The sequence below is a fragment of the Meriones unguiculatus genome, chromosome 11, assembly GCF_030254825.1.
Source record: "Meriones unguiculatus strain TT.TT164.6M chromosome 11, Bangor_MerUng_6.1, whole genome shotgun sequence".
In the NCBI taxonomy this organism is placed as follows: Eukaryota; Metazoa; Chordata; class Mammalia; order Rodentia; family Muridae; genus Meriones; species Meriones unguiculatus.
The window spans coordinates 40,776,376-40,788,299 of NC_083359.1; the positions used below are offsets into that span (position 1 = coordinate 40,776,376).

The following is an 11,924-nucleotide window of genomic DNA, read 5'->3' on the forward strand; positions in this document are numbered from 1 at the left end:
CTCAGTGAGTAAAATCCTTGCTGTGAAAGCATGAGGACCTGAGTTCAATCCCCAGCATAAAGAATTAGGTGTGGCAGTGCATACCTGCATTCTCAGTGTGATCCCTGGGACTTGCTGGCCAGCCAGTCAATCTAGCCAAATTGGTGAACTCCAAATTTTGTGGAGAGAGAGCCTGGAGAAATGAGTCAGTGCTAAGAATACGTGTTGCTTTTGCAGAACTGAAGTTCAATTCCCAGTACCCATATGATGGCTCACAACCATGAATGATCTAGTTCCAGGAGGCCCAGTACCTTTTTCTGACCTTTGAGGGCACCAGCCACACACATAATGCCCATGTATCTATGTAGGCTTATATACATAAAATAAGTAAATCTAAAAATGATAAGGTGGTATCTTAGTCATTGTTCTATTACTGTGATTAGCTACTATGACTAAGGCAACTTTTATAAGAGAAAACATTTAATTAAGAGATTAGTCCATTATCATGATGGGGAGCATGGCCTCCTGCAGACAGTCATTAGAGCAATAGCTAGGAGTTTTGCTGCAGGCAGAGAGAGAAAGAGAGGGAGAGGGAGACAGAGTCTGGCCTGAGCTTTTGAAACTTCAAAGCCCACCTCCAGCAACACTTTGTTCAACAAGGAAAGGATATATTCCTTCTCATTATTCTAATCCTTTCAGATAGTTCCATTCCCTGGTGACTTAAGCATTCAAATATGTGAGTCTGTGGTGGCCATTCTCATTCAGACTACTAAAGATGGAGAACTCATACACATACAATCTTTAAAAAAAAAGGGGGGGGGGAAGCAATGGAGATCAGTTGAGGGAAACACCTGACATTGACCTCTGGCCTCCTCCCCATGTACATATGTGTGTGTGCACACACACAGAAGATTCGAGTTTTCTGAAGAAGACATGCTTTATCAAACTGACACTGTTGCAGATTCCTAGGTCAACTATTTCAACAAATTATCAGTTTAAAAAACAAGAAGGAGGCACTTGGGATATGGTTCAGTATAGAGTATATCAGTTATAGACATGTATGTGAGTACATACTAATAAATTTTTGTATGTGTATGCATGTGCACACCACAGAGCATGTGTGGAAGTCAGGCCTAGTGGCAAGGGCCTTTAACCACCAAGTCATCTTGCTGGTTCAGGTTTGTTTTTTTGTTGTTGTCTTCTTTTGTTTTTCTGATAGGCTTTCTCTGTGTAGCCTTGGTTGTCTTGGAACTCTGTAGACCAGGCTGGCCTTGAACTCAGAAATCAGCCTGCTTCTGCCTCCCCAGTGCTGGGATTAAAGTGCATGATTAAAAGTGTGGCACCATCACTGCCTGGCAGGTTTATTGTGTTTGTTTTTTTTTTTTTTTTAATTCTTAATTACATTTTATTCACTTTGTATCCCCCCTGGTTTGTTGTTTTTAATTAAGTAAATTGCAGCTGGGAATGGTGATATATCCCTGTAATCTCAGTATATACAAAGCAAATACAAGAGGGTTGAGGGCAGCCAAGTCTGTGAAGGTCCTAAGGCAAAGCAAAACAAAAAACCAAAGATGAGTACATACTTGAAAGCATGAGTTCAAATTTCCTGGACTCTGCATTGGTAGTTACAGTCTAGAGAGAGTAATGCTAATGGGGCTTCCCTGAGTGTTGGAATAGAGGGTAGTTCATGAGGCTGGGGCTGAAGAGATGGCTCAACGGCTAAGAGCACTTGGCTGCTCTTGCAAAGGACACAGGTTCATTTTTAGCAAATTCCAGGGGATTCGATACTTCTTCTGATTTTCATTGGCATCAAACACACACATTGTGTACATACATACATGCAGACAAAAAAAAATCTTAAAAAAAAAAGTAAAATAAGATAACATGGCCAGGATGTGTTGCCACAGGCCTGTAATCCCAGCACTCAGAAAGCAGAAGCAGGTAGAACTCTGTGAGTTCGAGACCAGTCTGGTCTATAGAGTGAGTCCAGGGTAGCCAAGGGTGCCCTGTCTCGAAACAAAACAAAAAAAGCAATATTATGATGCCTGACGGCTAGATTGTTGACACTGGAAACAGATTAGGGCCCACTGTCCAGCATCACAGGTCTCCTTACTCAAGTACTGCCAGATCTATAGAGGTGTCTGGGACGCCAGGAGCCACTCCTGCTTCTACAGCTGCACTGTGTTCTCCAGGGCACTGAGGCTGCTGGGGACCGTAGATCGTAGTGTGTTCTGTGTGGAGAGGAGAGGAGAGAACCAGGCTTAGGAGCCTTGCATTGCCATCGTTGTGAGTTGACCATGGGTGAGACATGGCCTCCTTAGCCTCTGTCATCATCTCTTTGGCATCGATGGCAGAGTTTGTCTGTCTTGGGAGAGCCACACTGCTAGATGTGAATTCGAACCTGCCCGTGAACTGAATAGTTATCTATGGCTCTGCCGCAGGTGTAGTTCTCTCTGTGAATCTTCAAATAATACTGTCAGTGTGCCAGGGAGAAAAGTGCTTAAGGTGTGTCTGGAGCTTCTCCAGGAGTAGGAATTGACTGTAAAGTAAAAAGTCAACATGATTGGAGAGATGGCTCAGCCCTTAAGAGACCCAGGGTTTGATTGCCAGTACCCACATGACAGCTTACAGTTATCTGTAACTTCAGTTCCAGGGGATCTATCCTCCTCTTCTGGCCTCAGCAGGCACTGCATGTACATGATGTACAGACACACAAGCAGGCAGAATATTCATACACAGAAAAAGTCCAGATGAATCTTTGAAGTAATCTTTTCAAAGTAGATAGAGCCGGGGGTATGGGTTGGTGATAGAAAAGAAGAAAAGAAAGAAAGAGAAAGAATGTAGGCAGATAAAGAAGCAGCAGCATGTTGTAAGCTGCCTGTGGTGTTGCTGTTGCTAATGGCGCTGCTTGGCCTGACTCCTGGGCTGTAGGCAAGAAGTGACCTTTCTCACACTCCCACCTGAAGACTTAGAGGACATAGGGGCTGTGAGTGTATACTCTGCAGAGTGAACAGGTGGCGGAGCTGGTGCTTGTCTTTAGGGCCGTGTTTGCTTCCCTGGCTGCTGACTGACCCTTTGCTTCCTGTGTTGTTTGCTCCCCCTCCAGTGATTTACCTAGTAATTCTTTATTTACTTGCAACTCTTTGCTTATGTTAACATATTTAGGGTCTGTTTGTTAGGTGCGCTTTCTGCAGGCCCTGTGGTGTTATCTTCATATCTTTGTACTTTGTACCTCTTGTGTACCAATACACCTTCCTTACTAATGTTCTTTTCAGAACCAGCTTTTTTTCCCCCTCCCTGTGTATTTGGTTAGTAAATGCCCCTTGGAGAATTTGTATTTCAATCTCCCTCATGGGTCGCTCTCCTGACCTTGTTCAGAATCTTAGTTGTTTTCAAAGTCTACACAGTACTATAGTGCATGTGATTTGAAACTAAGAGACCAAGGAACTTCCTTGGCCTGTTTCCTGTGCCTCTGAATCCTGCCTTGGAAAGGTAGTGTGGTTGGTTCTGTGAGGGTAGTGGGGCCCGGAAGCGTCTCGTAAGTGCTCTGGTTCCTCAGGAAGGCCACTTTCAGATAGAGAATGTGATGTTTCTATATTAGAAGCACAGATCAGGAACAGATAGGGCTAAGCTGTAACTCGGGGGTGGAGTGCTCGCCTAGGCACACAAGGCCATGACTTCTATCCTAATGTCGCAAAGAAGCGCTATGAGCGAGTACTTTTAGAGGTAGCTTTCACCCAGTAGCTTTAACATCCTTAGACGTTAAAGCCACCTCTGACTCTTGAGGCGACAAAAGTGAAGTGTTCATGCTGCTCATGTGTAGTAAGTCAAACTAATATTGTTTCAAAATTTTTAACATTATTTATTGTTTGTATATGTGGAAGTGAGAGGACCACTTGGAGGAGTTAGTTTTCTCCTTCCATGTATGTATGTCACAATATGTGTAAAAGTCATAGGATAACCTTATAGAAATTAGTTTTTTCCTTCTACCATGTGGTTCCCAGGGATTAAAATTAGAAATCAGGTGCCTTTACCAGCAGAGTCTCAGACAGAATTCTTGACATATATGAATAAATGTGTTTTATCAATATGATAGAAATGTTGGAAAAGACACCCCTTACACCCATCACTATCTTGGCGATTGAAACTCCGGGATCTTAGTGCTTGGTGCATGTCAAATATGCCCTATATCACCAAGCAGTACCCTCAGATCAGAAGAGAGACTCTGAAGCTATCCCCTCCTCCCTATTAATTATTTTTTATTTATAATTATATAATTTTTATTTGTAATTAATTAATAAATAAATTTTATGTGCCAAACACAAGTTCCCCTCCCTCTTCTGACACCAGTCCTTTCCTCCTCATCCATCCGCTCGTCCTCCTCCCTTTCTCTTCAGAAGAGGGGAGGCTCCCATAGACACCAATCATCCTTGGCATATCAAATTGTAGTAAGAGTAGGTGCATCTGACTCTATCTTTTAAGGATTTCTGATTCTATAGAACTCTGGATTCTAGGTACTCTTAGGTGTCCTGGCTTGAGAAGTACTTTACAGATTCTAATATTAATTTACAGTGACATCCAAATGTCTGTGATAGTTTTCATCTAGCATATTTTTTTTGTTGTTGTTTTCTGAGGCAGTGTTCCAGGCTGGCCTAGAGCTTGATTTGTAGGCAAGAATGACGTTAAACTCCTGATCTTCCTCCCAAGTGCTGGGATTAAAGTCGTTGCTACCACAGCCAGCCCCACTGTAGCTTTTTTGATAAGCAGATAATTATGCTGCTGCTGCTGTGTACTATCTTGTTTCTGTGGCACTGTCTCCCAATCTTCCTCTACCATGCAGATATCATCAACTGGAAGATGACCTCAGGAATGTAGATTCTGGTCCATGTGTACAGATAAAATCTGTACATCACTGCATCGGGGCTGTCTCCTGGACCTGAAGAGAGGCTGTGTCTGTGGGGTGGGGTAGGGTGGGGATAGGATTTAATTGATATAAATTTTACAGAGCCCTTGTGGAATGGCCACAAGGAAGAGTTTGGAGAACTGCTGTGTCTCATTCTTCTTTCTTTCTTTTTTAGGCACCAGTTTGTAGAAAATAATCTAATATTAAAAATGGGTCCAGTGGATAAACGAAAGGTGAGTCCCTGATCCTCTTCATGCTATGGCTCCTACTGCTTCTAGCTCAGACAGGTTCTTTATCCTGGGGTCCTATCATGCCTTATTGGATATGACATTTTTCATCCTGGCATGATCTTTTGAGATCATCTCTAGATTTTATAACCAGGAATACTCTGGCTCTCAGGAAAACAATGTGGGCATGTGGAAAGCCAGATTTATGCTCTGGCCACAGGGTATGCTTTCTCATGATTGTACTATACTCAACCCACTGTGCTAAGAAGGATATATCATTTCTCAGAGTCCAGCAAGTGGCCTTTCATTAGAAGATTTGAGTTGTTACTTATTACATTTCATGGGCATGATACAGTGCAGAATACATTAGACTCTGTTAACAGGGGCTTCTGAACAACCTTCCTGGCTGTGTGTACTCTGGAAGTAAGGGTAGGCTGAGGCCTGGCCTACCAAGGGCCAGACTCTGTGCCTTAAGGAGCTGAGGAGTCAGGGACTGGAAGCTAGCATGGATGATGGTTATATTGTGAGCTGAACAGCAGAGGCCTGTGCTTACTTTTTTCCTGATATTAGATGCTGGCCTAGGCTGAGGAGGTGGTGTCTCAGGTGAATGGAAAGGAGGCTGGCAGTCACTGTGCCCTGAGCTACTTACAAGTTAGTCCTGTGCTTTGATCAGTTTGTTTATTTTATTTCTACCAGGGTTTATTTGCAAGACGACGGCAGTTATTACTCACAGAAGGGCCACATTTATATTATGTTGATCCTGTCAACAAAGTCTTGAAAGGTGAAATTCCATGGTCACAAGAACTCCGACCAGAGGCCAAGAATTTTAAAACTTTCTTTGTCCACACGGTGAGTCTGTCCCTATAAGGCCTCTGATTATAGTGTCATCACAGGCTTCTGCATCTTTGTTGAGTGTCCCTTGCCTTGGGCAAGGAAGCATCTCTAGACACAGGTCAGCTTCCTGTGTCTCAGAGATCTGTATATGAACAACTTAGGCCTGAACTGGTCCAGGAGATGCTCTGATTTTTACTTTCAGTAGGTCACCTGCCCACATACTTAGTTTCTGCACTTGCAGAGTGAAGAAGCCCACTGTGGCCACAGGCTTTGAAAGGTGCTGGCAGCATTGACAGAAAGACAGGCTGGGTGGGGACGGGACTCCATGAAGGACATCAGATGCTCTGTCTTTGCAGCCTAACAGGACATATTACCTGATGGATCCAAGCGGGAATGCTCACAAGTGGTGCAGAAAGATCCAGGAGGTTTGGAGGCAGCGGTACCAGAGTCATCCAGATGCTGCTGTGCAGTGACGTGGCCTGCGGCCGGGCTGCCTATTGCTGCCAGGACACCCGCCCCAGTGCGGCTCGGCCGCCACCCAGGACCCTTCCAGACCACCTGCCAGCCATCTCAAGGAGAACATAGATGGCAGAAATCTTGCAGCTTTTTTATTTAAAAGAAAAGAAGAAAAAAAGAACCCAACCACACAAAGAACAAAACAAATAACCAACAAACAGGAATTCAGGGTCGCTTTGCTTGCTCTCTGTGCTCTGTGGTGGCTTCCATGTGCTGCTGTGGCCATGGAGACCCAGCTCCTTGCACGGTAGCCCAGCTTCTGCCCAGACCAGTGGCCAGATTTGGCATCACCAGCCCCTCCTAGCATTTACAGGAATCGCATGCCTGCTTCTACCCTTCCTCACCTGGTAAACACAGCTCCTGCTGTGACTGAGGGACTGGGTGTATCTGGCTTTTTCTGCCTACCCAAATTGTTACAGAATCTGTCACCGGGAGCCTCTTCACTCCTCTGCTGGAGTGGTCACCAGCTTACTGTGGGTACAGGGCTCTTAGCTTCTGTGTGTTCTCCCTTCCTTGAGTCCCTTGTATGGCCCTAGAGTTAAGGTCAGGTGTGATTCTGGTGGCAGGATTTCTGTTGTTCCTGCCTTACAGGAGGCAAGTTGTATGGTAAGAAGTATGCAAGCTGCTGTGGTTACAGGGTGCCCTCACTGGGCTCTGCTCCAGTGTTCCACTTCCTAGCAGTTTATCCAGTGAACTAGACACCAAGCCAAGCAAGTGTCCAGAGGGGTGTTGTCATACTAGCACCTAGGTAACACCAACTAGGTCATATCAGATACAGAATCTTGTCCAGAATCTGGGCAAGGCTGGAGGTGCCATGGAGAATACAGCCTGGGCCACAGCTTGGATGTGGAGAAGTGGGCCAGCAGACCCTACTGGGAGTATCTCCACAGGTTTAGATGTTTTGGCCACATGCCCAATGAGGCAGACTGAAAAACATTGCAGGGTGTGTGGCAGTCTCCCGCCCAGCCTCACTTGCCCCTGTTGATACTGTAGCTGAACACTTCCATAAAGTGTGGATCTTGTCAGGAAAGAATGTCACCACTGTCTGGCTCACAGGAACAGCCCATTTCACCTGAACCTGCCTGTGTTGGCATTCTTTGCCAGTATTAGGACACTTCTTTGATGATAAGCTGACAGTGCTTTGTTCCGTAATACAGATGGCCTGGGATATTTTGGCACTTCTTGCAGAGTGCTTCCAAGGGACTTGGTTGTACCTCTCTCTGGCTAGGATGTCCCTGAAGAATGGCCCTTGGTATCTAGTGGGGAAAAATAGGCACCTGCCTTCATAGTCTGCTCACAGCACCACCTCTGACACTCATGTCCCAAAGGCAACAATAATTTTGCCATTTCTGTTGACTTTCACAAAGGCGACCCAAAATGCCCACATAAATAACCCCACTTCTGTCGACAGTGACCATCTATCTGTGTGCGAGGCCATCCAAACTGAGAGGGGGAAAGAGTCTATTCTCAAACCTAACGAAAAGAGTGGTTTTCTTAAACTGGGGTGGGGTGTAGATGAGAAGCCCGCCATCATGCCATGGCAGGGGTGCCGGAGGGGAACAGAGGTCTCCTTTAGAGTCTGGTAGATTGTGTGATCCAGGAGCAGGACCTCACCTACCCGTAGGACCCAGGGAATAGATATGGCCTAGTATGCTGTCAGCCTATTAGTTAAAGAGGGTACTCTTTCTCCTGGTTTTTGAAGAGCCTGTGTTAGCTAAGTACACTTGGCTGTTTCCTCCTTGGACTCCTATTCTTGCTCATGCCTTGTTGCTATTTAGCCTTCATAGTGTCCATTACCCTGCCTTTGCATGGGTAAGAGTGGCTTCCTGCCTCTTGCATGCATGCAGGTACAGGGAAGGCATCTCTGAGGGCACAGCTACAGGGGAGCACATGGGACCGAGGCTTGAATTAGAATGCCTGGCTGGCTGTGTAGGGGAGAGTCCTCTGTTGCTTCCTTTCCCGGAGAGCACCACTACCTCCTGGGCTTTACCAAGCACCATCCTGACCTCTAAAATCAGGGTTCAGCTAGGCTGGTAGTGAGTGGCCACCATGGCTGCCTAGTGCTACAACAGCTGAGCTCTTCCCAGGTCACCTTTGTCCTTACTGTCCCCTTTTCCTTGATTTTTTTTTCTTTTTTCTTTCTTTCTTTTTTTTTTTTAAGAACCATGCACATTCTTTTCTTACCCTGACTTAGATTACTTTTCATTTTTTCCAGTTGTCTTTCGAGCCATCACCCAGTGTGCAGGTGCCTTACATTGTAGGAGAGGATGTGAGTGTCAGTTTGTACAACTGTTTGCGTGTGTGTGTGTGTGTGTGTGTGTGTGTGTGTGTGTGTAGAACAGTAAATTCAGGATATATGTAAGGAGAGAAAGAAATGCTCTATTAGCTCCAGAAGTCGTATGTTCTAAGAATGGCAAGGATGGGTAGAAAGTTGAAGACTGTTCTCTGGCTTCTACCTAGGTACGGTGGGTTGAGCCCACTGAACCTTGCCGTCTCTTGGTGTCACAGTGAAACTTAGCTTGAATGGGTCATTTCCACTTGTTTTTCTAGGCTTCAGCTGGGCAGTGGGCATCCCCGTGTAGAGCTGAGTCTCTCCCCTCCAGGGAGTTGGTGACATGACTCAGCTGTCATTCTGAGCTATAACCTGGTAATCCAGTAAAAAACCACTTTGAGAAAGATGGCTTGTATTAGGCTGAAATTGGTAGAAACCTTGCCTGCTGCAGCCCTCTTGGATCACAAACACTTGGGTCACCCTAGTGTTTGTGATCCAAGCTTGAAGTAACCTTGCAGACAGTTGTGTGGCACAGACTCCCAGTGCCAGCAAGGGGGCCGTAGGTAATTGTGTGCTTTCTTTAAAGTAATGTCTGTTTTCTGAAAGTAAAAGAAAAAAAATAGGCCCATCATTCAGAGACCACTGTGAGCATTTTGATATAAGTCCTGCTCTCCCCAGCTTTTGTTGTTCCAGTGCTGGGAATTGAGTTGGGGGATTCAGGAGTGCTACGCAAGTGCTCTACCACGGAGCTACAGCTTTAGTCCTTGTTTGCTTTTTTAAACCAAACTGGGAACACATACAACATTAATCATTTTGCATCCAGCTTTTCCACTTGACTTAAGCATTTCTCCATACCATCAATAGTTCTTCAGAAGCACGTTTTTAATAATTGTGGAGTCAAATGGTTGTAAATTTATAAGTTATCCAATTGTTTCCCTGTTGTAAAACATTCAGATAGTTTTTGAGTTTTCTGTGTGTGTGTGTGTGGTGTTTTTTTTTTTTTTTCTATTTAATGCTGTGGTGAATATACTTAAATGTCTTTGATTTTTACTCTGATTTTTCCCCTCCCTCACATACCTGCAAGTGGTATTCTTTGGGGGGGCACACAAAGAATTTGTTCATTTTACAGCTACTCCTCCTTCTTGGTCTGATGTTTAGATGCTCTGAATTCCAGTTACAAACCCTCCTTCCTCGTGTCCTACAGAGTTTGAACACATCAGTTCTTGCTTGTTCCCAAGAAATTTTGACTATGACTGCTTTTTTTTTTTAATGCTAAAATATCATTGCTGCAGATTCTTTTGTGACAGATTTTTCCACAAGCCAGTTTCTTCATTTTCATTGCAAGAATCTGGCCATGCATGTTACTTCTCTTCCATCCTTGCTGCTATGGCTTCCAAGTGCTTGGTGATGTTTTCAGAATCTTATACTTTGTATCCGTGATGGTACTGAATCTGCTTCTACACAGCAGAGATAAAGTGTTGAACTGACCTTGCCACATGCCTGATGGGTAATTCATAATTAAGTCTACAGACTCAAAGTGCATTTGGGCCATTTGGGGATCAGTAGCAAAGCAAAGTAGCAAAGCTCTTCTTGGAAAAGAAACCATGTAGATGATTGGGTTTTATCAAAAGTACAGTTCCATTCTTGCCCCACCCCTCCTCAGGTCTCAGCGGCTCTGGACAGCACAGTGGCCAGGCTTTTTCATTGCGGAGGATGGGTATCCCAGCCGATGCTTATGTAAACCTCCCTGTGTGCTACAGTGCTGCAGGTAACTATGATCTTCAGGCTCAGACTGCCCACCCAAATTGTTTTATCTTTATCTGTGTTATGGGGCCTGTTGCCTCAATTTGGAAACATGGAGCAGAGATTTTTCTGGGCACTATACTCAGTGTTACTTGACTCTGCCAGAGCCTAAGGCTCTAGATGTGCAGAAATCAGCTCCCTGCCCTCCTCTGATGGCCTCAAGGCTTCTCCCCATGGCTCCATAGACCCAGGGTGCTCATAGTTGAGACTTGGGAGGCTGCAGCAACTCTGAGTATGGTGAAGATGCTACCATATACACTTTTTCCATTTGTTTTTATGCAAAACCCAACATTAACTAAGTTAATGAGTTAAACATTAAATAAGTTAATGAGTGTAGCACCTCTTAGGTAGAATGTAGGACACAGGCCCTGACGGATTAAACAGGGCTGGGACCACTCTCAGAGCCTCTGAACATAATTGACTTCTGGCCTAATACTTCAGGGTTATAAATCAGAATGTCTGTGAAAAAGTGGCCTAAGAAGGAAGCTGTTTCTGTCAAAGCACTTTTGCAGTGGTGAGCAAATGAATTAGCCAATGTGAATACCTGAAAATTTCCTGTAATTCATTTCTTCCAAATGAAGAATCCAAACTGTACAGAAGTTTTTACAAAAGGCAAAATTTCCCCTCCCCATGTAGTCCACCCCAGTTTAATGATCTGGGTTAATGACTACAAGTGGGTTGTTGTGCAGATGAAAGCCTCCATTAAAACCATAGTGTGATTGGACATTGGCAAATTAAACTGTTACAGTATTTAGAGCTGCTGCGGCTGTTCCATAGCCACGTACAGTAGGATGAATCAATAGTCTATTGCTGTCGTTCAGGTTGGTGGCAGTCAGTTAGAACATGTGTAATATTCTCTACCTGGTCTGTAGCTGTAACTGTGATGTACAGGCAAAGCAAAAATTAAAAATACTTATGAAAACAGATAATGCAATGATACTAGGATATACACTTTTGTATTTTTATTCTTATATAAGGTTATTTGCTGGCTATTGTCGGCCTCTAGTTCAGTCTGTTATTTAAATTCTAATATATGAATTATTTGGATTGAATTCATGTTTGGGGCCACGTTTATGTATGTATTGATGTACAGCCTTGAATGTGAATAATTATTGTAAACTATATTTTACAACTTTTTTCCTGGCTTTATTATATATAAATTTTCTATTTGGTCATGGTTTAATCATATAATTTAATGAAACAATTTTTTCTTTTTTTTTTTTTTTTTCAAGTATCTGTGCTTTAGATGTAATTACCGGATGATGGATTTCCCTTGTATGCTCGGTAGTCTTGTAATAAAAGCATGTAGAGTGTACTCATTCGCTGTTCTGGATCCTCTTTGGGCGTGGGCGGAGCCGGAGGCGAGGATCCCCGTGAGAACTAGAGGCTT

The 11,924-nt window shown here is 44.1% G+C and overlaps 1 protein-coding gene across 1 annotated transcript in view; it reads left to right on the plus strand.

Moving 5' to 3' along the window:
- Positions 1-11,849, plus strand: part of Pdpk1 (3-phosphoinositide dependent protein kinase 1) — a 68,490-nt gene extending 56,641 nt beyond the window's left edge. The window contains exons 12-14 of the mRNA XM_021644715.2: positions 5,058-5,115; positions 5,806-5,958; positions 6,300-11,849. Coding sequence (XP_021500390.1) covers positions 5,058-5,115; positions 5,806-5,958; positions 6,300-6,416 — 328 coding nt within the window. The 3' untranslated portion in view covers positions 6,417-11,849. The remainder of the gene's footprint in view (positions 1-5,057; positions 5,116-5,805; positions 5,959-6,299) is intronic.
- The last annotated feature ends 75 nt before the right edge of the window (positions 11,850-11,924 follow it).